This window comes from Melospiza melodia, chromosome Z (genome assembly GCF_035770615.1).
Source record: "Melospiza melodia melodia isolate bMelMel2 chromosome Z, bMelMel2.pri, whole genome shotgun sequence".
NCBI classification, from domain to species: domain Eukaryota; kingdom Metazoa; phylum Chordata; class Aves; order Passeriformes; family Passerellidae; genus Melospiza; species Melospiza melodia.
The window spans coordinates 42,776,601-42,803,589 of NC_086226.1; the positions used below are offsets into that span (position 1 = coordinate 42,776,601).

Below are 26,989 nucleotides of genomic sequence, written 5' to 3' on the forward strand. Positions count from 1 at the left end.
TTTGTTGCTTTGAAAAATAAAAAACCAAGACCACTGCCAAATCTGCAATGATACACCACAGCTTTTATTTAATTTTAAGATTCTATCTCATAAAGCCTAAGAACAGTAACTTCTATACTTAGAGAAAGATGGCAATTCCCATTTAGAAATGGCATAATATGAATTTTTGGTTTCAAGTCCTGGCAGGCCTTGTGGGATCTCATACCATTAAAACATCCTTATGCATCTCATTTTGTTTCTCCATCAATGCAAGAATTTTAACATGATTTTAGTGACTCTCATATTGAGAACTGCTAAAGCTGCAAACCATTTCCTTGTGTCTGACAAGATCCCAAAGCCTTTGTTTATAAATAATATAAAAGCATTGTTTTCTACAGCAGCTCATCAAACTCTGGCAGCTCACATCATAAGGAAATGTGATTTGGCAAAATTGACAGTACTTTCTTGTGGCATATAAAGCTTTCCAAGGGTTGGTCTTAAACCAACAACGAGGCAAAAAAGTGTCAGTCTCCATCGCTTCTTGTATGCTTAATGCCGCCTCCAGCCTGCTCTCCCTCTCGTATATAAACCCATGGGATACAACAGGCAAGGGTGGGGTACACCTCCAGTGTTAGGCTGGCAAAGGTTCAACACATACTCCGAAAAGCAGCCCAGGCATTAAGGGATTCCCACACCAGAGTGTAAACCTCACCCTAAGAAGTCAGTTTCTTGATTTCGGCAATAGTCCCTACTGCTGGGTGCAGAAACCTCAAAGATAAGGGGGCTGATGTGTATGTCTCAAACACCAACAGACAGACAGCTGTGGAGCCAGCCAAGGATTGTCCATAATGACATGCTGTGAGAAGGAACAGGATGTGGCTCAAGAGGTAGGGCAGCACTTTTCTGAGACAAATATCCTTCTTCTGGATCCTGGAGATAAGCACAACACAATACAGCTCAAGTGCAGGAAAGAGGTAAAGAAGTAGGCATGGACTGTAGGAGAAAGGTCAAGACATCCCAAGACCGCCAAAGCCCTCTTACCCAGGTCAAGAAAGATCTAGAAAAATGGACTGTGCATGATAACTCATTTGTATAGAAAGCAAGAAACTCAGCTCCCGGGTGTGAAAAAAATTATTTAATAAACATACTTCTCTAAACCTGGGCTGTACATGAGCCCCAGGACTCTGGACAGCCCACTGCCTGGACTGACATTGAAGCCAGGACTGTGATCTCCCTTTTCAACCCACCTCTTTATCAAAAACCCACTGCTGTGTGCTTACACAGGATGACACCAGGAACTACCTTATAACATCTTCCATGCCACATTGTAATTTACTACTAAAATTTTGTAAGCTTTTATGGGCTCTCTGACTTTTGCCATTCATTTTGACCATCTATGAGCATCTTGGGTGATCTCTTCCCCTTCAGGGTGGGATGTCACTTTGGGTCTTCACAGTCACTTAGTGGACTGCAACACCCCAAGCCAGAAAGCCATCCCCCTTCTAATAATATGTTACATTATTTTAAAATTCTGTACAAGAGTAAAAACCTAAGTAACAAATTCTGGAGAAAAATGCTGCAAATACAAGCTATAGCACAATATGCTACCTGCAGTATCTTCAGTCTGTAAACCTTTATTAATTATCCACATTAAATATCATATGTTTTCCTGGAGATGCCCCAGTTAGCCTGTGGTTAAATGTGAGATGACTAAATTAATATTCATTGGAGTCTTAAATGGTAACAAATTATTTCAGGCTTCATAGAATGATAGAATTACGTATGTTGGAAAAGTTCTTCAAGATCATTGAGTGCAATGGCGGCATGACTCCACTGTACCTCTTTACTCCCACTCTGCCGCCTCGCCCCCTCAATTTCAAACATGTGAAGGAATGACAACATCAAACTAACTTTGTAACATGAGAAGTTTAAAGCCTTGCTGAATGTGGGGGAGAGCAATATTAATTACACATTGACTGTGCTAGTAACTTATTTCCACTGGAAAGGCCCACATAGTTTAAAAAGTGACAAAGTCATTGCAAATGTCCAAATCACACACTGCATTCCTACAGCTTTGCTAACTGCCTCCGGCCTGCCTTGCTGGCTACAAGTGCTCTTGATCTTACAGGGACCATCAGCACACCTTTCCCTCCAGGTTAACATGGCAGCAGGTAACAGCTCAGTGTACTGGGCGCCAGCAGTAATATGCAGCAAGGCTGAACTTGCCTGAAATATGAAGCATATCAACAAAATCCATTTTCAAATAAAATGCCTCAAAAATCTTCCCTGAGCATTCAATGAGGTTATTCACATTGCAGATGCAAAAATTCAGCATCATTTGCGAAAAGACAGAACTGCCAAAGCAAACTGGCAAAGGTATCCCCAGAAGGGTTTAGGTTCTGTAAGGTACTGGAAATGGATTTCAAGATGCTTACTAAAGTAAGAATTAACTGAATAGAACACAGGAGAATTACCTTTGCTGCCAAAACAACCTAGCAAGCACAGCTCAACAAGCTAATCCTTCTGCCAGAACTGAACACCCTCTGGCTCTACACTGTGATCACAGAAAAAGAATAAAGACATGCCTTCTTTAGAAGACCCTGTGGCTCTCTGCCATCTGCCTGATAAACAGTCAAGATAGATGTACGTGTTATTTAGATGTCATGCTGGAAAGAATAATCTCCAAACATGGGTAAAATAAAAGACCTTGATCGAAGACTAACTAAGCACAATTTCTTTTCTCTACATCTTGTCTAGTATTGTAGAGTTACACAGCAAGGACTGTGTATTCTGCCAGCCACAACGTTTATACAAATACTGTAACTTTAAAGATCATCATAGCAGTAATTAAAAACATGGTTTATCTTGGTGAAAGAAAACACATAGCCTTGAATGGCCTGTGTCAGAAAATGGCAAGAACACAACACTGATTTTTTTTCACAAAAATCAAAACTTAACCTGTTTCATGGGAGAACACACAGTAAAAGAGCATTTAAATACTCAACATGACCAAGCCAAGAGCCAGGAAAGAAAATAGGAATTCCCTTCTCTAAATACCATGAACAGTTTTCTGACAGCTCATCACATTTACCCCCAGCAATCTGAACAGGGGTTAATGTATAATTGGAAGTCAGGGAAAAATACAGACAGCTAAGTGCCTGGGTCATGTAGGACTGCAGAACTACTGCTCTAAAAACAGGTCACCCGAATTTTTAAAAAGAAGTTCCTAGCAGAGGTCCAACTGAAGCAACATGCACATCTACAGAATGAACCTTGCAATCAGTTTCAGGGGGAGAACTGCACTCTTAATTGAGGTTTCTTAGGCCTTCATTCAGACAGCACAACCTCTGACAGCAAAATTAAGCAAGTACTTGAGAATAAGCCTACATGGAGGAAAAATGAGGTAGGCTTTGAAGTGCTATTGTCATGGATGAACATTTAACTGTCTTAAATCTACAAAGTAGAAACTAAAGCACTGTGTTACCTATATACTAAACAAGGAGGATCAGGCATATAGATGCTGGAAAATAATGCCAACATGTTCAAAATGTAATCCCAAAGTAGCCACTAAGAATAAAATCACTTGTCAATCTGACTTTTGGTCTTGCTCATCTAAATGTGGGCTGTTTTCAACATGAGATTCACAGTCTTGACTCCCTCCCTGAAGAAGGCACCTTACCTACTATACAAATGAATATGCAAACAGAAATAAGTTCGTGTCTCATTTTACAGAACAGTATACAAAAAAATCCAACAAACTTTCCCATGATATGGGATGTTTGCTTTCACTTCACACCTCTGCATGAGTGAACTCAGTGTGTAACTCCCACCTCCCAGTGCGGTAGGACAGACTTATTAGAGACAGATACTCTCAGCACCACTGAAGGTTTTTAAAGCTCACAAAAAGCCTGAGAGAGTCACTGTCTCTGAGCAGGTAGGACTGTGCAGAGCAAGGACTATGCCTGGTGATAATTTCACATAAAAAAACAAAATAAATATCTTTGGTGTCTTGCAACAAGGAGAAAATCCTAGATCCTCTCCCCAGTCCAATCACTAAGACAGAGTCATGTTCACATTCTCTGTATAGCCTAATTACCCTTTAAATATTCCATGCAACTTCAGCAGGAGGGGGCAATCTGCAATGCATGTCCCAAAGGAGATAAGTCTGCACTTGGCTCCTGACAGGGTCCAGGAGTTCAGGGGAAGGGCAGGAGCTGAACACACAGTCTGAAGGTTCCTGAGCAGCGATGAAATGTTGGGCCTTAAAACGTGAAAACACTGATGTACATGATGGGAAGTGATGTGTGATAACTTTGACTCTCCGTTCCGAAGAGTGGGACAGTCTGTGCAGCTCCCCGGCCTCTCAAGAGGAGCAGCCCTAGGTCAGGATACCAACAGCCTGATGTTCCAGAGGGGAAGGGTGGCCATTGAAATGCCATGGTCCAGAACAGCTGGAGCACCCAGCACAGATTTCATGATTTGTGGAGTGTCTGGAAGAACCCTGAACTGTTTCCTGCCAGGCACTGCAAGTCTCTTGTTCACTGAGACCTGAAGCCCTGCAGGAATAAAATGCAGGCATAAGCTAGGTGCCCCACACCTACACGCCAGGATCAACTGGTCACGTTCAAACACTTGCAGAAAATAACACAGATCACGTGCTTAGATCATAAGCCTGCTCTCCCCTTGCAAACGCACTTCTCCCACCACATCAACACACAGAATTTCAATCAGCCAAGTACAAACAAACCCTTGAACTTTGCGACTGAAATATGCACAGGTACCCAAAAGCACCTTCTTGCTCCAACAACCCCACATATAAGGTCAGCAGTGTATATACTGTGTTGGTATACTATTAGCAGGGGTGGAAAATAAGGTGCAATACTGTAACACACAAACACCACATCTGTGTCCAGTGCTTTACAACTGGTCAAATATTTTAAAAAGATCTGTCTAAACAAAGGTGAATGACGGTTAAGCGCACAGCTACAGCATTTACAGATAAAACAAGCCCTCTTTTGAGATGGAGTAAACACATACTCTGCAACTTGCAACTCATTTCGTCTCTGCAAATTGCGTGTGCATTCATACACACAGCACAAACTCCTGTGCAGCTGGGAAATACTGGATTTCCTCATGAAAAGAAGGAAAAAGTTGAGGAAGTGCCTTGCACATTAAAACATGAATTCTGTACACATTTTCCACTCTAAACTAGGTCAAAGTCTCAGTCTGTGTAAAAATGAGTTTCTTGGCTTACTGTATTTAATGACACTGATGCATCTTACTTCTCTGATTTGTTTTTTTCCCTTTCTGAAACAGAAAAACCCTCCCAATTCTAAGAAAGGAAGCATAAATCACATGTTTGCCATTCTTTTCTTAATTCTTTTCCTTTTATATGTAGTAAAAATTTTTCTTTCCTCATTAAAACTTCCAATCATAGCTTTTCCTTACATAAACTTACCAGTCAGTGTCTTTGAGCCTCCTTAAAACCCCCCTTTCCCATACTGACAGCATTTGTAATCCCTACCTCCCAAAGATTTCTCCACAAAGAAGGATAATGTCTAACTGTGCAAAGACAGTAACTGATCCATTTCATTTTTCTCTTCATTCTGGTATGCTTTTTCTCATAATTATTTTAAAAAACCCAAAAACCTGTTAGCTGTTGAGGCATAATTGAATTGCCAAATTCTCCCTAAGTGAAAATAACTGCAACCAGCAGAACTTTTTCAGCTGCTGCCATCCCGTGCAGCTCCAGGGTGTCAGAATTGTTCAGTTAGAGCTACATATACATCAAGAAGTGAAAAAAAAGCTTCAAGAGAGTAAAGAAATAAAAACAATCATAAAGAACAGTTCATAATCTGGAGAAAAAATACTTTCTTTTTTCTTAAAGAATTGCAACTCCATTATCTAAAAAGGCATTAAAAACAGTGAGATGGACTTTTGATAGGAAAAAAATCTACCTCACACAAGCAGTTTATAGAGCCACCTTCACAGAAGCAGAAAATGAAAAGGAGTCAGAGCTGTAAAGCAAGAGCCATTTAAAAGAAGATAGCTTTTTCTACCTGGTTTGGATGCCCTTCTTCGAATCCTCATTTTAGGTAAGGAAGGCCAAGAGTAATTAAAAGGTGAATCAGAGTCTGAGTCCATTTTTGTGCTAAATAAACAGAGAGCAGATTCCCAAAGTTGCACTTTGTTGTTCTCAACAGCAAGTCAAGCCTAAGAGTAATGTGGAATAAACGAATGGACAAAGAAGGATCGAATTGCCCACTAAACACAGGGGAGGGAGAAGCTGTAAATGTTTGCTCTCTTCAGGCGTCCAGGCATGTAGACAGATCGGGCTGCAAATATTAAAGCAGAAGCAAGAAGGTTGAAGTATGAGAGCTTTGAGCTGAGCTGCTGCATCGTGGTCCAGAACTATTTGAAAGGTCACTGTGTGCCAATGAATCATTAACTCACCTTTCCATTTCGATGCAAATGAAAACAATAGAAGCCAAGTAAGGAATGAGAAAATACTTCTCAAAAGCAAATAAACTATTGCAAATCTTTGTTTCCATGTTAAAAGTGGGGGTTGGAAGATCTCAAATTAAGGTCAGGCAAAATGCTGGACCTAAGGTAGCCAAAGATGAACACCAAGCTATGAGGACTAATCAATCTGCTGAGCTCTATATCACTCCAGAGCAATACCCCTCCTCTCAGCGTTTATAATTTTGGCAGATCTTGGGATGTTGCAGCTGGAAAAGCAGTGATAACTCACTCAAAATCTGTCACTCCCATCTTTCTAGCTCAAATGATCTTAAAACTTAAGTGTCCTGAAGAAAGACTACACTGTCATTAGAGGAGCATTTTTTCCAATAATATTTAGTCTGCACACTAATTTCTCCTTCACACAATCACCAAGTTAGACAGTGAATCATCAGGATTTTGTAGAGCTGGCACCTTTACAGCTCTGGTCTAACCTCACTGCAATGCACAATACAGCTAGTGACTAATTTACAACAAATCTTCCATTCTCATACAGTCTCCCCGAACAACTCACAGGCAATTAGTATTCAGTAGGAACTCATTATCCCTTCCCCCAACATCTTTACGCTACACAAACTACATTTTTTTCAAACAGGTTTATATGTGGCTATACAAGAGCTAATACAAAAATAACATGTCCTCTGTTTCTTAACCAACTCCAGCAAACATTTCTTTTAGTTACCCCACAATGCATGTGGTTTTGTATTCCACATAAAGAAGGAGAGGGAATGTGGATCAGCTTAAATGTCAGGTTTTGGAAGATGATGACATTTGAGCTTGTTAACATTCCTTACTTCACTTCAATTATTTTTCAGGCTGCTAGGGTCGGCAGCGCTACTCCTGTATTATGTTTCAACTGATTCTTTGATCCACATTTCAGTCAGAGATAACAATGTATTTGTTGAAGGAAATAATGCAATTCAAATGCAAATTTAATTCAAAACCCATTAGAAAAATATCCATCATATTTTCAGGGATAAAATAATTATACAAACCCTTCATAAAGTGCACAAATTACATAAAACACAGTTGAAACACATCATTGTTCTGCCCTTCCCTTAACTGAAGTTCTGCCAGCTTTGTTAGGCCTGAAAAGAATAATTCACCCCAGACACTGGAAGCCTTAGACTTTCACTTTAAATATTAGACACTCTCAGAGACTTTGTTTGATTTATATGTATAATTAACAGCCCCAGGGAATTACAACAGACAATGGAAAATACAGGGAGGATATAAATCCATGCTTTAAGCATCCACTTCAAAATATCTCCACTCCCTGGAATGACAGGTTCAAATTGCACTGATAACTCCCCTGGGCATACAGGAACGCAGGCACTGACGCAGCCCTTCCCACCTGCACACCACCCAGGGCACTCGCCTGCCTCCCACCATGGCCACAGTTTGAGAAATGGATAGCACAAAACATATCAAGGAAAGCCTTCCCAACTGCTCCAACAGAGAAGATTTCCCCTCTACACAGTAACTTTCTCTACACAAGTGTGCTGTCTATCTCATTGGATATATTTCACGCCAACCAGAATAAAAGTTTTCGTTTCAGACATGCACAAATGGCAGTGTTCCATGGACAAAGGGCAGTTTAAATGTAGAGAGCTGTTGTAAAATTTCTCACCTTTCAATTTCATCAATTATTCTTTTGTTCTGTTTTACAAGAAATGGTAAAATTTGCTTACTTCTGTGATACCTCCATTTGTGAATGTTTTCTGCAAATCTGGCTTTTTTCACTTACAGATTCAGCTAAAAGAACTCACTCTCATTGGCCTTTCTAGACTTCTGTTCAATTTAGGGAGGGGTGACTAGAGCTGAACAAAACACTCACCATGAGGAAATGCAGCCAATGTATTTAATGGCATTAAAATATTTTACATGCCTAGACATTTACTTTCCTGAATGACCTCTGTACACTGCATAAATGTTTGCACTGACTGCTCAGTTATTGCCTGCCCTACCTTCCTTAAGCAAGCCGTGTTCATTTAACATTCTAACAAAAACAAGTAATTAAGATTGTTAAATAAGTTTTCAACAGCAGCCCTATTACATAATTCTCAGAGAATCCAACAACTAAATTTCAGCAGTGATAAAACCCTGAACATGCACTCCTGCTGTTTCCTATCTCTTTTTTGTCCAAGTTCTTGGGCTTTTCACCTGTACACTGCAACCTCTCCTGAACAGGATCTTGCATGAGAATTTGTCAATGCCACTCTGAAGATAAATTGTCAACCTTAACCCCTACTTTTGAAGGGTTAATAGAATATCACTCACATTACTTGCTCTGTTTGGGCCTTGTGAAAGGCTTCTTTTTTCTTATTTGTAAAACTCCTTTATGCAACCATGAAAGATGTCATGCTGTTCTTTGCTACAAAGAAGGGCTTTGCCGTACAGTCTTTGACTAAAAATATTTTGTTTCTTGCACTTTGTAGGGTGATCCAACCCACTTTTCACCTGCCACTCCTTCCTTCCAAAGTAGTGGCATTTGCAGGCAGCTACTGAAGAGATCTGACCGCTTATGAGATAAAAGGTGTTTTTAGCTGGAAAATATCAACCTCTCTTTCCACTGACAAAATATTTTTCATAATATATACCAAGACACAGATGGGAAGATAAAGAACAACTACAATACACATAAACATGTGTATTATCTAGAGCTAACACTTTTGATAAATAATGTAATGCCTTAAATTCTTTCAACCATTGCTTACCTAAATACATTCATAAAATCTAAATGTTTTTCAGAGATAGTACAGTGTATTGTCTATTGTCATACCATTCCTGTGGTTCACGGCAAGACGGAAGGAAGGAAAGGAATGTCACCACATCCGCAGACTCCGTGCAAGAGCACTGTTGCCTCCCTGCACGTGCAGTGAACAGCACTATGGTACCAAGTGGGTGGGCTGCCTGTCCCCACACACTGCTAAACCACAGCTGGCAGTTCTCTCTCAGGCAGAGCAGAAGGGGACAACCCTGAGCCACCACCCCCTCCCCAGACAGAGAAGGGACATATACAGGATGGAAAATGTGGTTAACAACCACAAACAGAGCAGGAGGGGGTCACTTTTGGACACTTTTGGTAGAATGAGAGCCACCTAAACAAAAGCTCTGCCAAAAACCACCCTGTTCACTTTGCTCTGGGAATAGTCTCCTCTGATATCAGCAATGAAATTTATTTCCCCCAGCTTGATTCTGTCCTAGGTCCAGTGGAGCCTGCAATCCTTTCCCAAAGAACATCAAAGCATCTGACAAATAAAATGGAGTAGAAGGGGTTAGGTGATCTCCACCACTGGTCTCTGTGATCCACAAACACACATCGCTTCCCTACCTTCTTCACTCCATTGTTCTTACTAATTAGAGCATATCTTCCCACAGAGAGGATCAGACAATGCACCTACACAAACTATCTGCTTTACCCTACATTAGACGTAAAAAGACTCAGCAAAAAGGCAACTAAAGGAAAACATTACCAACCAGATGCCAGGCACCAAGCAACTGCCAACTGTAACACTATTAGCCCACAGAAATGACACAATAGCTATGCAGACTGTGGCTGACAACATCTTCATATGTCTCAAAAGATGGCTTGTCACAGACAAGAGTTTTACCATTTCTCTTCTCTAGTAAAGTCCAGGGTCTTTCTTATGGAAGTCTATACAAGAATTGTTAGAAAAGCTTCACCACATCACTATTCTCTCCCTCTCCCTTTCCCAAATCATTGATGAACCAATCACTAAAGAAAAAAGGACCAAGTCCAGATCCTTGAGATCTTAGTTGATAACCTCATTCACCTATTCTTTATGATGCTCCTTATTGCTAAGTTTCTGATGGGAGATTCAGGCATTTTTTTAGGGAACTGACCCATTATTTTCTTATTTTTCAAGCAGAGGTCTCCCACATGTAACAAAGCAGTTTGGGATTTAAACTGTTCAGCAGTGGATTTCAAATGGTCCATGCAGGCAGTCTCTGTCCATCACCACTACTCAATGTCATGGCAGTATTTGGTGGATTCCATCTCCCTCTCCCTCTCCAGCACCCTGTGGCAGCCCACCCACACGGCATGACCCAGAGGGGATCAGAGCTGGGAAGGGCAGGGGAAGGAAGAACACAGAATTTCTTGCACTGCATGCTTTCCTTGCAAACAGAATCACAGAACCCCAGGATGGGAGGGACCACAATGGTCAGCTGGTCCAACCTCCCTGCTCAGGCAGAGTCATGCCAGAGCACATGGCACAGGACTGAGCACAGACGGTTCTTGAGTATCTGCAGTGAAGGAGACTCCACACCCTCTGGGCAATCTGTTCAGTGCCCAGTCACCCACACAGTAAAGAACTCCTTCCTCAAATTCAGGTAGAACTTCCTGTGCATCAGTTTCTGCTCACTGCCTCTAGTCCTATTGCCTGTCACCACTGAGAAGAGCCTCTTGACATCCACCCTTTCATAATTCATACACATTAACGGGGTATATACCTGTTTTCCATGCTTTCAACCCTGATGAAGCCACAGGTTTCAACAGGGTGGAGGATCATAGCCACTCATCATCACAGAGCCTGCTCCTCCTACTACAAGTTTAAAGCAGCAGAATTTGCACTCCCAGAAAAGCACAGTCCTGGGTGACTTAGGTATCAAAGCCAGCCACATTCTGACATGAGATTAAATGGCCCTGATCGCCAGCCCATACACCTCCTGCTCACGTCCCCCTCATGTTCTGTTCATCACTCTTCCATTCAAACAGCTGAAGATAAAACTCATACCCATTTGGGACCTCTTACTGTAACAAGTAGATCTTCTGTAGATCTTGTGTAGACAGATAACAGAAAGAATAAGGAAAAACATAAGATAACAATACAGCACTAGAAATTGGGTCAAGTTTTCATTTACTTATTTGAACAATTTTTGGACACTAGCCTGGAAAGAATACAGAGCAGCTGCTGCCTTCACAGACACTCTGCTGAGAGCATCCTATCCATCTCCAAAAGCACTGTTCTAAGACACAGCAAGTTCACTGAAACACTCTGCAATCATGGCAGGCTGCAGAAAAAGCAGAGACAACTTGTGCACACTGCTTTCTGGATTGCTTTAAGCTGGACTTCCAATCCAGAAGTATTTGTACTTAATTGCATTTACTTCCAAAGGTAGTTATATATCCACTTCCAAAGGTAGTGATATCTTTTTATCATTCCCAGACAAGGCACATGGAATCACTGTGTTGCAGCAAATCATTCAGACTAAGAGAAGACCATACTATCTAAATTTCCATCGACCTCCTTACTATTCCCCAGCAGATACATGTCTAATTTTAATGTGAATTACTAAATTAATTGTTGAGGCTACTTTTTTACTGCTTTCTTTGAAAGCAGGGTGACAACTACACTTAGAACACCTATAATAAGAATAACACTGTTATAAATGATAAAAATATTATGTTTGTGATATTCAATGAATGATGCATTCTCCTACAAAGGGGTCTTAGCCATAGGCACCTCTTTTGAAAAGCAGCAGTTTGTAAGTGGTGGGACTTAAGGCTTTCTTTGATAAACTAAAAAGCAATATACCTTCACAAATTTTAAAAAAATAGCTTTGCACAAACTGTACTAGTACTCCAAGATCCTTGGAAAACACTGGCCAGACTGGGATAGAGAAGGGCTCAATATTTTTACAAAACTTAGGCAAGAATATGACCTGTGCCTAGTACTGACTGAACATAGCTCCAAAAAGCCCATGGGCACACACAAAATCTTGGGGTTTGTCTCAAAATCTTTGTGTTGCCCAGTTCACTCACATGCTGCTAGGATTTCACAGCATTCCTCCAACCCAGAACTTTCTGATGTCTGGTTCATGGCTGATGGCAGATATTTTCTTTTTTATATCCTTTTTATAAAACACCAGTATCACTGTAGGGTAGCATGCAAGCTCGGTTAAGGATAAGAGGCACATAAATACTACTTTCACATGGCAGCGGTCAGCATGCCCTGACTCTTGAAACAAGCAGTAAGCACAGCACATATAGAGATAATTTGCCTAAATGATCTCCTTGTCCAGTATCTGTTCAGATCAAAAGACTAGCTGGGAAACACAGAACAAATGTGGGTGGAAAGCTCGTCACTTTTTGGTTCAGTATCCTGATGAAAAGCTCCCTGATGAAAATAAGAGATTATTTGCAAAAGCAGGAGGACTAAGGGATTAGTCTTCCTTGTTTCAGGTCCATGGAGGCCTGTGAGAGCAGGAATGGGGAGCATGCATATTGCCTCATGTGAAAGCAAACCGAAGTTTGACTTGGACCTCGCTTCTACTGAAGCTTAGCAGTGACTTGGGTATTGAGTCTACACTCACACGGGCAGACTGTGATGCCAAAAAGTTCACCAAACACCCACCTCATTAAAAATCAATTTTTCTATGTTTCAGGGAAGACTTCAAGGGAAGGTTGCCTCTTGAGGAGGAAGAAAGCTGAGAAATGTTTTCTTGTGTGCACTCTCAAGACTACAACTGTTTACTTCATAATATATTTTTGGGTTATATTTCACATTTACAGAGTAATTTGACATTAGATACATCCCAGATTGCTCATTTATGTTAGCATGAAATGAAATTAGGTAGAAGACAGGCTGAAAAAAAGGTAATTAAAACATCCATTTTTAAAAAGCGCCTTTATGGAGGGTTATTTTGTTGAGCCAATTTGTTTGGGATTTTAGGCAGAGGAATAGAACAAGTTCTGGGAAGCCAGAAACCATATGTTTGTAGTGTGTTGATTTTTCTTTCTTCCTTTATTTCTTCCTTTTGAGGTTAGCTTAAATTATATTGCCTCAGAAAATCAAGAGTGGAGGAAATTCCAAGCAACAAGAACAAGCTTGTTTCAATGCCTAATGCTGCTTCTTCCAGATTTCTCCCTAGCTTGTTAATTAATCTCAGTTCAGGCTCACAGCCTGAACTGTGGAACATTTTCCCAGGAAAATGTGACTTCCTGTATCTTCTGCAGCTCTTAACTATTCTGCAGTTTTCAATATAGCATTGTTTACAGACACTCCAAACAAATGTGAATATTTTTATCTACAGAAATACGTTACTGTCATGTTTAAATGCTGTTCAAAGGCTGGTGGTGCTGGCAGTACTGTGACAGACTAACCCCAAGGTATGCCTCTAATGTGAGGAACCATGCAAAGATTTTGCAAAGTGGAAGAAGCAGCACAGCTGCAGCCCAAAATGCCAGAGTGCAGTTGTCACCATCATTAGCTGCAGTGGTAACTGTGAAATTTTCTTCAGTTGATGTTTCTCTCTGCAACTTACAAATCATCTACCTTTTGACTAAAAATTAGGGGGTTTAAATCTTCCTTTACCACACACTGAACTTCTTTGGCACAACCAATCTGAGTATTTGCATATCTCCAATCATCCAAGTACTGTAGTGCCTTTTTATCAGCTTGCTCTCTATAGTCCTCTTACTTTCAGGAAAAAATGAGTTGCAGAGAAAAGATAAGCGATATGCCCAAAGTCTTGTGAGAAATCTGTTAAGGAGAGAAACTGAAGCAGAAGTCTGCAGGTCCTGGACTAGAAATGCTATTCTGGATCACTCCACCTCTCTCAAAGCATACATAAAGCAAAGATAGGATGGAAAGCTGCCAGAAGAACATAAAAAGGACTGCAAACAGAAAAGATCTGCACAGCCTGAATCAGAGAACTCCTGTAACTGTCTCAAATAGGCAACACTTAACACACTAACTTTCACTCTTACCTATCAGTAACCATAAAATTATTTCCTGTAGTTCCAATGTCAAAACAGGCACACTTGACTCCAAACACTTCCAAATGCAAACATTCTGCCCTAAAAACCCCAGAAGGAAAAAAAAAAAAAAAAAAAAAAAAAAAAAAAAAAAAGGAGAAAATATATTACTGCAGTCAGTACAAAATATAATAAATATACAGGCATAACAAAAAGTGCACAAAGGTAGAATTCCAGACAGCAGGAACATGCTTTTTTCTGTCTTAAAAGAAAAAAAATTACCACTTTTAAGTGTTACCCACCATGGTGAAGAAATCTAATCAAAGAAAAGAACAAAACAGCAACACTGAAACCAGATTTTTCTGCATATTTCAGTACAGGCCCACTGGTATACAGAAAAGAAGATCATTATGGCAATTATGTTCTGTTCCTTAAACTGATCTGTGGTTAAATGAGAATTTCTGTGGAATCATGAAAATCAAAGGGCAGACTCTACTAAAAATATTTTGTAGCTGCCTGGTAACACAGTGAACTGCCAAAAATTTGGCATCAGTAATTTCATCTCTGGCAAAACATGGCTTCCAGGAGTTTTTCATCACTGGCAGAGCAAACAGAATAGAAGAGACAGACACTACTAAGTTTTTGGCAATGTAACGTGGAGATAATGGAAATTATTTTGAAAAATTGTCATCATCATCCCTTCCTGAAGTTTAGGGGAGATGTGGGGGAAAGCTTTATTTCCTTGGAAGAAAAACTGGATGTTTGGGTCACTTTTTCTTAATGGGAAAGAGAAACTTTTGCAGCTTTATAAATGGCCCTGTGAACATTATCTTTCTCAACCAGCTATGAAGAACAGTAAGGAATTAAAAATGTTTAAAAACCCATGCTCTGCTCACACTGTTACATGCCCAGCAGGGACAGCATACAGCTGTCACCTCCTAGACTTTTCCCAAAATGTACATACAGGGTTGCTGATTCTAAGGATGATAATGCCTGGCAATAAAACACATGCATAATATTGAAAGGGGGAAAAAAATCCTTTTTTTGTTGCTTTCCATTTATTTCTTTCATTCATTCTTCCCAACAGATATTGGTTTTCTCACAGTGTTGCCAGCACATTTACCTTAAATAATAAAAAGGAAAAAAGTCCATTTGGGGGGGGGGGGTGTGGTGAGGTTTGGTTGGTTGGTTGGTTTTGGGTTTTGTTTAGCAGTTTTTTCTCTTGTATACATAAAACAGGTATCTAACAATTTCCAAAGGAGACAGAAAGAGGGGAAAGAAGACGGGCAGGCGTGACTAGCACCGAAGCATCTCCCTACAGCCTCTCCTTAAGTATGGTCTAGCATCCTGTTGTGCCCTACTCCCGCTCCTTCCATTCTTAAATAGTGCAAACCCAAAACTCATCATTTTCTTGGCTTCTTATTGGCCCATCACCCCCTGGACTGATATCCCTGGGGCTCTTCAGAGATCCTGGAGGATGAGAAACATTTTGCATAACAAAAATTGAACTACAATTCTCAAAACCAAACTACACTACTAGACCTGGTGCCTAAGGCAGCCAGGTCCCAATCCAAAGATGAAGAAAACAGGGAGAAGGGAGTGCTGGTGCCCTTTTAGCGCCCAACCAAACGTTGATAGCACTTCTGCAAAGGCACTTCCCAAACTCTGTGGAGAAAGTGCCATAATGAACAACATGCTTGAAAGGGGTGTTGAGGAAGAACACAGAGAGCAGGAACAGGAGAGCCCTTCCAGTAGTCACTTCAAAGGTCCCTTCCAATGAAAACCATTCCATGACAACATTGATTTTTTGGTGAAGATCTCTAAAGCAAGAACCACATAGGAAAAGGAGTGAGAAACAGAAGTGGGGGACTTTGTACCCCCATTCAAAGAGCACTCACATTCTCACTTTTACAAGTACTCTCTGATTTGCACATCCAGCTACTAGTGAGATGCCAGAGTTTGTTTGTTTCTATTCATTCTTTTTCATTCAATCCCCTTTAGCTGTTTCCCTCTCCCCCACTGACAACTATTTGAATTTCTCTTCTTATCCCCCGCTGTGTTCTTTTCCTGCCAAAACCACTGCCATTTAACAGCACTGCCAAGCAAACTTTTTTTTAAGAATAGTTTGAAACAGTTCAGGGTAAGAAAACTATGATATTCAGCAATATGGTTAAATGAGTCAGGTTAGAACATATGCTGATTTTTACATTCACATAAACCAGTAAACACAGCTTCGGTAAACTTAAAAATTTCTGGTTGTCACCAAACTATTTCCATCCTTCTTCATCCCTCCCCGCATCCACTTTTTATTGCACACCCAACAGTCCACTCATTCCCTAGCCTGCAATCCAGCCCCATCAGATCTCATGCACAGTGCTCACTGGAAGCCTTTCAGGCCCCACTGAGGTCAATGGCAAAATCCCACTGGATGTCTACGTAATGAGTGTTTTGGCCAACTTGAGAGCACAATCCGGAGATGGGCAAGGACATCTCACAGTAGGGCCAGCAGCAAGTCCATGCTCCAGTCCTTACACAGGGCAGTCAAACTCTCAGTTACAGAGACTTCTAAAATGAGTAGAACTGATTTCACTGCAGTTTTTCCACAAACAAGTCAACTCCTTAAATACACTCTAAAGTAATTAAGATAAAGAGGGTGACAGAGGGCTGCTTCTTTCTCATATAGGCATTACAACAAGGAGGTTTTCTTAGTTTAATACAAGATAATCCTGTGCTGAGGACACATTTCATGTACACATGTGTATGAACACGTATAGGTATGTCTACACATTATAATTTTACTTTTATGCAAATAAGATGCCTAATAAAATTTATTTAAATCAAATTTTAAGCACCTAAAACTTGTTCAAATCATACTCAAATTCACCACTCTTTTTACCCGCTTAGCTCCTCTAAAAATCTGCACTACCACTCCTAACAATATGAACCATGGCCAAAGTCACTTGCTTGTTCCTCCAAGAGGACTCAGGATCTGATGCATCTGCCCAAGCAAGCACAAGAGAATGAGCAGGTCTGAAGCCAAAGGGCCTGGCTTCTGTTTCAGCTGTCACAAGCAATTCTGTGCAAATGATGCCTTAGAAGGAAAAAGCATTTCAGAAGTAAGAAAAAGAAATATCAGCTATCATTTCAGGGTGGAGAACTTCTACTTTGTCAGCTTCTAAATTACTTTATGTTCTGTCCAGATGGTATAGCTGGAACAAAGACCAGAGCAAATGTGGATTTCATATTAACAAACCATAATCACTCCCCAGTGGCTCCACACACTCCTACACTGAGATACAGTCCAATACTTTAGTCTTGCTTGACAAAACAGATTTGAACCCATGGGCACTAACATCACACATACCTTGCATTTTTGAGCAAGGCAAAGAGTGGTACGGTGTCCTATTCTCAAAAGTACTAAAGTTAGAATGACTGTGAATATTAGGGCTTTTGCTACTAGTCCTGAATCCCTCATGGTGCTCTTGTATTCCCTGTACGGGACAGTGAGAAAATCATCATCAAATAGTTGAAGTACAGGTATTTGGCATAACAGTAATTAAACAATAGATAACTAAATGCTGATTTAGGGAGAGGCAATAAAACACTCTGCCAGCTTCTTATCTTAGAACTGTCTCTGAGTTTATGTCAGCTCATTTCCCTCCAACATGTATCCCCCCTATGCATGACATCTATCCCCTTCCGTTCGGCACACACCAAGTGGATATTCACTTTGCAGCACCAAAATCTGCATACAGAATGCCTCCATTTGGGCTGCTCTTTCTGAGCTCAGCACGGGACCACAAGCCAGTGACATCAGAGTGTCAGCTCCCACATGCAGAGCTTAGTTATATTTTTTATTTTATTATATTTTCCAACTTGCTGTGCTTTCCACCAGCCCGTGTTTGTCTATTGCTCTTGTAGCTTTCCACAAGGCTTGAAAAACCTTTCCAGTGGAGTTTCAGCCTATAAATGTGCTGTCTAGAACAGCTGGCTATATTATCCTACCAGGCCTACAACTCGCTGTGTCATTTAAATATTTCTACAGACTTTATTTCGCCTCCAGTCACCTATATGGCTTCAGTCACATATGTTTGCTCCATCAGATATTATTTTCAAGGTGGTTGTTCCTACAACACCTAACACATTACTGAAAAGTCCTGGAATCACAGTACTGTTGGATACACCATCTATATAAGCCAGGGACAAAAGAGGTTCCCTCTTTGACGCAGATACAACTGGCTGATTTTCAGCAAGTTACTCTGCAATGTCAATTACCTTCACCTCTTTAAAAGAAACTGTCTTGTGTGTAACTGACATAACACTACCTATCAGCAGTTTTTGGGAAGTAAAAAATTTTAGTTCTTTCTTACCTAAGGCCACCAAGACACTATCTTCATTTTCTTTAGAAGGAACCCCAGAGTCTTGGAAAGGCTAGAAACAGAAAAAGTGAGCTATAGTTCTGAAGACAAACACTGTATTTATGCTTAGTTGCAAACTGTGCTACAGGCCTTCATAATTCACTTCAAGTACTATTCAATTTAGGCATTCTCATAAATGCAATTGATACAGCACACTACTTCCATATGCAAATGAACTCCAAGGACTGAAATCCTAACCATAATCAAAGGAGAGACCAAATCATATCTTACTTCCTATGCAAACTTGATTTTCAGCCTCTTACGAAGTTTATTGGCTTATAGCCAATATACAGTGCTATGGAGAAAACAGCAATATTTTCTAAGATTAGAAATATTTCTAATGCCTGAGCTGTTCATACCTATAGAAATGTCACAGTTCAGTTCACTAATTAGAGTTTCATTATATTCTTTCTGCTAGATCAAAACAAGAGACAATCAGTATGGGACCAGAATCTTTTCCCCCCAACAAGACTCATGAGCTGCAACACTGTGCTCCAACACACACTTTCAGTATAGACTCCAAAATGTGTGCATACTGCAGATTTAATTCTGAGATGTCACAGATTACAATACCAAAATATGAGTTCCAAACAAATGGTCAATCTCCCTCACAGCTGGCAATAAAAATTTAAAAAATCCAAGACACCAAACAAAAAAGCCTAAAGAGGTCATCACATTTATAAAAATTACCTAACATGTCCGCTCAGCAACATTCCACTACATTCAAATGTTATTAAAAGAACCTAAAACAACAGTAGTCACTTGGTATGGATATCACTTTTACTAGATTTATCTGGTTTGACCAGATTTTGTTTCTCTTAATCTAAATTACTATTTTAGTTTCATACCCACTGAGGTACTAATCAAGCTCCTGATTTAAAGGTACTTAACAAATACCAAGACAAAGATTTTCTAGTTTTGTAAACAAATACATATAAATAAAAAGCAGAATATAAGACTAGAGATCAAGTACAACTGACACAAATACAGATGTAATGGCATTTCTCACATATTTTGGTCTCTCCCCTAAGCTGTTTAGATACCTCCAAGTAGATGACAATGGAAACTTGCAGTATTTTTTTGCATCAAGCATTATTGTCATTTGCATCCTGTTAAGGACTCACAGCTACCCACAAAGTCTGCCTCAGAGACTAGCTCCTCAGATGTAAGGAACCACGCTGTCTGAAGGATGAAACTTATGCTGGACGTAGGTCTGGTGCTGACCCCAAACTAGCAGCTGCCAGCTCCCTAAGGGCACTAAGCTTCACCATAAACACAAGAGCTTTCTGGTCCAAAAGCAGGGCTTGCTTCTGTAACCTAGCATTCCAACCCACAACTACATACTAGGTTATTTCAAATAATTATAATCCACATACATAACTACTCCTGCAGCCTAGAAATAGCAGGAAGTGTTGCCTGGCAGGCTAGATCTTATTTCTTAGCTCGGATAGGCATGCAGAGGTTGCTGCTTCTCACCCTAAATAAAGCTTAGCTATTGGTAAAAAGAGAAATCTGTACCTTTGTATCATCCTGGGACAACTCATCAGAAGCCAAGCTCAGAGGACCTGCAAGAGCAAAGATTGCTGCCTTTCATAACAAGAAAATTCAGTCTGGGTCTGCTTCGGTTTGTGCTGCTGGTCTCTCTCTTTTTTCAGATAGGAAAGGGGACACAAGAAGCACGCAGGCAAGCCAGAACAATGGACATGGGCAGCCCGTGCATCTCCCCGCAGCAGCGATCCCGTGGGCAGCATGCAAGCTGGATTCACAACAAGCGCTATTTTATTGTCACAGTTATGTTTGGGCTGATTAACCCCCACACACTCAGAAAATCAACAGCTCCAGGACTGTGCCTCACACCAATGCTTTTCTTTTGCAGGGATGTCATGCATCTTCTGAAATCGGACTTTGCATTTTTAACCCAAAAAGTAAAAAAATATCTTCACTTCACTGTCGCTCTTTTTTTTTGTTTGTTTGAGTTTTGGTTTATATTTTCTTCCAAGGGATGTGGAGAAGGAGACAGCAACACCAAAAAAACACCTCCCACACATTTCAAGTTTTGCATAAATGCAGCCTGAAGGACTACTGTGAAACAGCAAAGATACAGGAATGTAAATGGACACAAGCCTCATTCATGCATCCAGGAACATTATTGTTTAGCAAACATATTTTAAAATCAAATTATACTGAAATCATATAGATAGAGTCATCATGGTAGATATGCTTCATTTTATACTGCATCTTTCAACTCTAGGTTCATATCTGTTTTCAGACATCCTCTTCATTTCTCCAGCTCCAGCAAACAGTTAAACTAAGCATGCTTCAGCAGGCAGCATAGGGTGCCTTGAGGTATATGGAGCCTGGGGACCTTTACTGGCATTGAACAAAGTATACACTCAAGGTTTTAAAAAAAAGAGTTCTATCAATACATCTTGGAAAAAACCATTCAAAGAATGCTGCCCATTACCTAAATCACACAAGTTCTGAGATGGAGTTATGTGCCCATTGCAAGATGCTGTCCCTGACCCCGGCAAGGCACCTGGACACTGGCAGGAGCTAGGACTGGGTCCATGCTGATCAGTACCCAAGTGATTAATTTTGAATTAATCCACCCTCTTTAATTAAACTCCTGCAGCACTCATGAATACATCTCCCCTTGGATTCTAATACAGCACAACCACAGAACACAAAATCCCTGGTGCTGTCAAACTAAACATTCCAGACTCCACCTTTCAGCTAGTAGGAACAGACTATTTCTTCTGTAAATGCAGACGCCTACTTTAAAGCTTCCATGAGATTTTTCTACAGTATTGACATGCACTTATCATTATTATTATTATTCAGTTCCACAATTGTCAGAAATAAAAAGCCATTTTCTCTGTACAATATATACAGTAGCAACAATTGGCTTATATTCTTAGTAACAGTGTTCAGTCAACTCACAGCTACGGAATTTCAAACTCAGAAAAGAGAAAAGAAAAGCACAAAGTACAAAATTAGCCAAAAAACTTCCTCCTTCACTTTTTGTTCTGCATCCTGTCAGGAGAATGTATCACTCCATATATTTGAATTTAAGCTGCTATTGGAGATCAAGATAGCAGCATCACCTTACACTGGCCCACTGCTTTCATATGATGGCATTTCACAAGAAATGGAGGAGGTTGGCTATATCAGCCTCCTCTCATTAACAGCTGAGGGGTTCTGATAGCATGGGGTTTTAAAGGCCTGTTGATCTTGACTTTAGGAGCGAGCAGCTACTCCTTCTTGGAACAGCAGCAGTTTTAAAATCTGAGGGGGATACTTTCATGACATGAGTCCGCCAAAATAAAATCCTGAACTTAGCAGACACTTTATAAATGAGTTCAGTGCATGCAACTCAGAAAGTAGTAAAAAAGCACAATAATTTCATATAATTTTGCTTCCAGCAGCAACAATTTTAACTCAATCTGGAACAAAGTTCTTTTGATCTCCTGAGTGCTGGCAAATGGTAATTTTAAGACAAGCCACTAGTCACCAGTAACCACCAGTGATTTTTAATTTTTTTTTTACTTGGTGGTTAGAAAACAGTCTGCCTTGCAGAAATATGGTAACCAATTAAATATTAAAATACCAGAAGATGAAAAAACTTTGTGGACTAACACCATACAAACAGTAGTTATAGACTTCTCCTGTCTACAAGCAGATATCACAGAGCATAGAACATGCAACATGTTTATTACAATCTGTTTGTGTTGGTCCTGAATACTTAAAAATGTACTTACAATACTTAAAAACTGCTTTTCAAGGTGTTGAAATGATTTTTTTTTTTAACATGTGCAAAGTAACTCTGATGCATGAAGGCACAAAATTATACAGCTTCCACTGAAAACACATATAGCTATGCCAAATATTTCTGGTGCTTATCAGAATCCAAAATGAGAGTAGATGTCCTGAACTGGAGACTCTCTCGCTCTCTCTCTGGGCTATGAATACCCATTGATGTTTGCATTCTGCTTGTGCAAGTCAGACCAAGTTAAAGCTGCTTTTTGTGAAAAATATAGAAGTAATCACCACCTACAAGTCACACTGGCCAAGTGACTGCCACATATAGACTGCCAATGAAGGCCATTCACTTTCTATCCCCAAGCAGCAGCATAAAGACCCCCCTGATCAGAGTGGAGTGCTCAGGTGAACACCCAGAGTAAATGCATTTTCACACTGCATTAGCAAGGTCATTCACAAAACCCGTACAATAAATTCTCACTTGCACTCACAATAACAGATATGTAGCTTGTAACTGTTAACAACTTTTTATTATTTCTCTGCAAATTTAACTTCTAATGGCAGAATACTTGTTGCCTGAAGATGGACAGAGAAACTGGGTATAAAGCTGGTTTTCAGCACTAGCAATGGCAGCATATAAATTTAAATTCATGACTTTGTCCCTATTTTACCCATTCACTTGAAGTTACTTGCTGATGCCCCTCGAACTAGTGCCCGTCCTTTCTTTCCCTGCATCAGGTCCTAGTCCTGTCAGCAGTTTGTGCAGGTGCTCAGATTTCTGCTGCCCTCAAGGAAGGTTGATGGATAACTGATAAAAACTTTTAATTCATTCCTAAGAATCATATATCCCCAAGCCTCATGCTTCTGATGCTGAAGAATGATACTTTTTTGTGATTTTCTCTTCAACTCTAAGACCTGCTTGCTCTGAGGTACACAGGGAGGTATTTTGGTAATGAAAGAGCATTCTCACCCGCAAGAACAGTCCCACAATCCTTGCAGAGGTAAACTGCTCACCAAAATAGTGAACATCTAATGGAAACAAATGAGGATTTTGCCACATTAAGAAGTTTAGGCCAGATCCCAGAACTATCCGTACAAATCATTACTCTGCTCCTATCTTTATTAACTTATTAGGCTTTACTGGAATTTGCGAGAGTTCATTCAGTTAAACACTGCCCTCTCCTGGAACCGCCTGACATTTTTCTAGCTCTTAAAATGGAATCAGTTAAGGCTTTTCCAGTCACTATAAACGTCATAATATTTTGTGAACAGTTTCAGTCTGACATTGGAAAACCAAGCTCTGTGGGGAGTATCATGATTTACAAAACTCTTGTAATGTATGACTTACCTATTCCACTGTTCTGTACTAACAGGTCTCTAAAACCATATGAAACACGATCTTTCTGAATAAATAAATAATGAATGAATCTGTGTCAACTTTCTAGAGCTTTGAAAGATTGCAACATTATGGAATAAAAACACTGTACCTTCTACAAAGTGTGTTGTATTGCAGGGCATTTTTGGACCTTCCACTGTCTCAACTTCATTTGAATTAATACTCTATAAAAAAAAATCAAAATTACAGTAACTGTATTTGATGCCCATGACATTTATCTGAAAACTGAACAACAGTATCAAAGACTGACAAACACTTATGTTATGAGCAATACTAAGATGACTGAAAGAAATTCCACAAAGAATATTTTATTGGCTACCTTCCAGAGGAAACTGACGGCAATCCCTCAAGAGGAAAAGAAACAAAATATTTTTAACCACAGAGAGAAGTCACCTCCTGCTTACAATACATGAAAGATCTAAAGGAACAGATTTGCCATTTGCATTTCACTGCTTACAGCCTTCTTCTCTATGAGAAAAGCAGCACAACAGCTTTGCACAACAGCTCCATTCAGAATTCTAGTTTACATTAAAAGCATCCTGTAAAGCAAGCAATTTTGAGGGATAGGTAATACAAAGAGAATAAACTGGGACTAAACACTAACTACATGACAGATCCAGTCGGGAGGCCAGGAGACATTCCACTCCCCGTGTCTGTAGCCTCTGGCCAGGCTGCTCCCTTACTCAGATACACACCAACTCCTGCTCAAAAGGAAGAGGGGGCTGGGATACAGTCTCCTATTTTAGAAATTACTCCCAGAAATTAAAAACAAAGTGGGAGGAAGAAAGAATGGATTCTTTTGTGTCCTTTCATCTACTACTCTGCTTGCTTCTAGTCTTTCCCTCTAGTAGACTGTCTATTTGCCAACTACCAAGAGCTGCAAACAGAGAAAAGACATGGTAACCTGAACACAAAAGAAAAAGCCAGGGATGACCCTGGGCTGAATACTGCAGCCAAACTAATTTGAAAGCCATGAAGTCCCACCTCAGTGGGGCAAGTTACATTTCTCTCTGCTCATCTCTTGCTGTGCTAGGCAGTTTCCCATTTGAACACCTGTCAGGCAGAAAAAGTCAAAAGAAAGTTGGGAAACTATTAAATCTGTCCATCACCAGGCAAAAAAAATTACTTAAATGACCATAAACTATAGTAATCATTTTGGATTATTAGCCCAGCTTGCCAATTCTGGCTTCTTTTATTACTCTGACACGTTTCAAATGTATCCATCAGTCCCCAGATCTCACTTGCTCCCACAGAGCCCTGGGCCCTGCGCTGGCTGTGCCACCTGCCGCAGCTCAGACTGCCCGTGGATCACCTTCTCCTGCTGCCTAGGTCTCCACTGGAGGTGCACAGGGAGCCAGCCACATCGTCCCACTGGCAGGCACCACTACCACACAGCAATCTCTGCCCCAAGGAGGTCACACAGAATTTTGCAACTTCACATTCTTTTTCAGAAATTTCAGCTATCTCCCCCATCTCTGTTGCCCAGAGTGGCCACAGAGTTTCCACTTTTTGAACTGCTGAATGAAGGCATGGCTCCCATACAAGTGACTTTAGCTTACTGGCAGCTTGTTTTAAATTCTCCATTACTGTTTTAACTGAAAGAACTGACACAGCAAAGAGCAAAGAATATACTTGGGAAAAATTCATGCTTTTCTTGCATGAATAGATGTGCTGCTGTCTGAGGCAATCATCTCACACAAATCCAACACTACATGCCACCATAACTGAGACAAAGCTCCCTTTCTTCAGTTCATGATTTTCTGACTCAAGCATAAAGTAGCAATGTTGGTCATTGGTACAGTCTCAAGACACCAGATGTACAGCCTTAGTCTTCTATAAATTAAATGAATACTCTAGGACAGCAGTAAATTCTATTTCTATTTTTAAAAGACTATGTACTGTGAAATCTCTAATACCTACCCAAGATTTATAATTGCCTCCCAATGCTTTGGATACAACCAAAGAGCTCAAAATTCTTGTTTGCAACAGAAGGAAAATTAATTTTATCTTTGCTTTTGGACATAATACATAGTCTAAAAACAACAGCTTTTTTATAAGAAACTAACTAAATGAACCATGTGATCTTCCCAATTATTCTTGTCTATTCCTGCTTGATTCAAAGTGCTGCAACACTGATGCTGAGCAGGAGGGAATGAGGTCCCCACAACAGAACTTAGACTGCTGAAACTAGACGAATGGCAAAAGGGGAACCTACAAATCCAGGGCAGTAGGCTCTTTCCTGAAAATACCAAATGCAGAATTGTCTAGCTTTTCAAAGTCTTTGAGAATACCTAACATGCCACTTGCCACTTTCTTTTTCCATTTCAAAGACTGAATGCAAAACAAGGACTTTGTGAGTGCAAGACAAAGGCAATCATATAAATAACAATGCATTCTTGATTATAGTTTTGGTTTTCCTTTTGAGTTCATTATTGTTAATGGAAAAGCCACACACAAATTGCAGGGATTCTGCAAACTACAGAGAATAACTTTTTTTGTATGGAAACAAATCAAAATCTCAATAATGTAGTTATGTAAGAATATACATAAGGACTATTACGGTACGCCGTGCCTTAAATTTCTGTATTAAACATAACATCTAAATCATTTTCTAAGTTTAAAAAAATGCAGCATGAAATAAAGGTAACACAAGGAAAATCAGTGCCCAAATGAGCAAACCCAAAGCTAAGAATGGAAAAGAAATCTGAATTTCAAGACCAGGAAAAAAGCCAACTTTAGTGTGTTAACTAGTTTTATACATGTTGTGCAGTCTCAGTCTAAAAATACAGGTAAGCATTTGCATTGCTATTAAAGAACTTATACATTCAAGCATTCTCTTTATTTTACTGAATCAAGAGATGTCCTGAAGCATAAGTCAACAGTGCTTCAGACATTTTACATTAAAATAAGAAAAACTAAACCAAACTCCATAGAAAAATCTGTACTCTGTATTTCTGCTGAAAATAACAGACCAGGGTTGGCTCTTGATAAAGGCTCCCAGGCATTACACTACCAGAAGAATGGAACTAAATTAAATATTTCAAGTACAAACATGAATACAATGGCAATGCAATTGAAGACACAGAGATTTCAGGGAAAGATACTCCCTTTAGAGTCCACCATGATTGAAAAACCACTTGGGAGGCAAAAGAGGCTTTTACGAAGTTCTCAATGCCTCTTATGCTCCAGCTTCAG

General features: G+C 40.0%; 1 protein-coding gene across 12 annotated transcripts in view; it reads right to left on the reverse strand.

Annotated features, from left to right (window-relative positions):
• The window catches only part of ARHGEF28 (Rho guanine nucleotide exchange factor 28), a 117,420-nt gene that overhangs the window by 54,974 nt on the left and 35,457 nt on the right, over positions 1–26,989 (reverse strand). For 7 of the 12 annotated variants that reach the window (XM_063179675.1, XM_063179684.1, XM_063179677.1 and 4 more), the window contains 3 exons: positions 23,886–23,958; positions 20,158–20,204; positions 18,592–18,652 (listed from right to left, as the gene is read on the reverse strand). The exons of 1 other annotated variant lie outside the window; for it this stretch is intronic. In XM_063179675.1, the coding sequence (XP_063035745.1) occupies positions 18,592–18,652; positions 20,158–20,204; positions 23,886–23,916 (139 nt within the window). In that variant the 5' untranslated portion in view covers positions 23,917–23,958. Of the gene's footprint in view, positions 1–6,038; positions 6,338–18,591; positions 18,653–20,157; positions 20,205–23,885; positions 23,959–26,989 lie in introns of those variants that run through there. 4 more of the 12 variants (XM_063179686.1, XM_063179680.1, XM_063179682.1 and 1 more) reach the window with 3 other exon arrangements.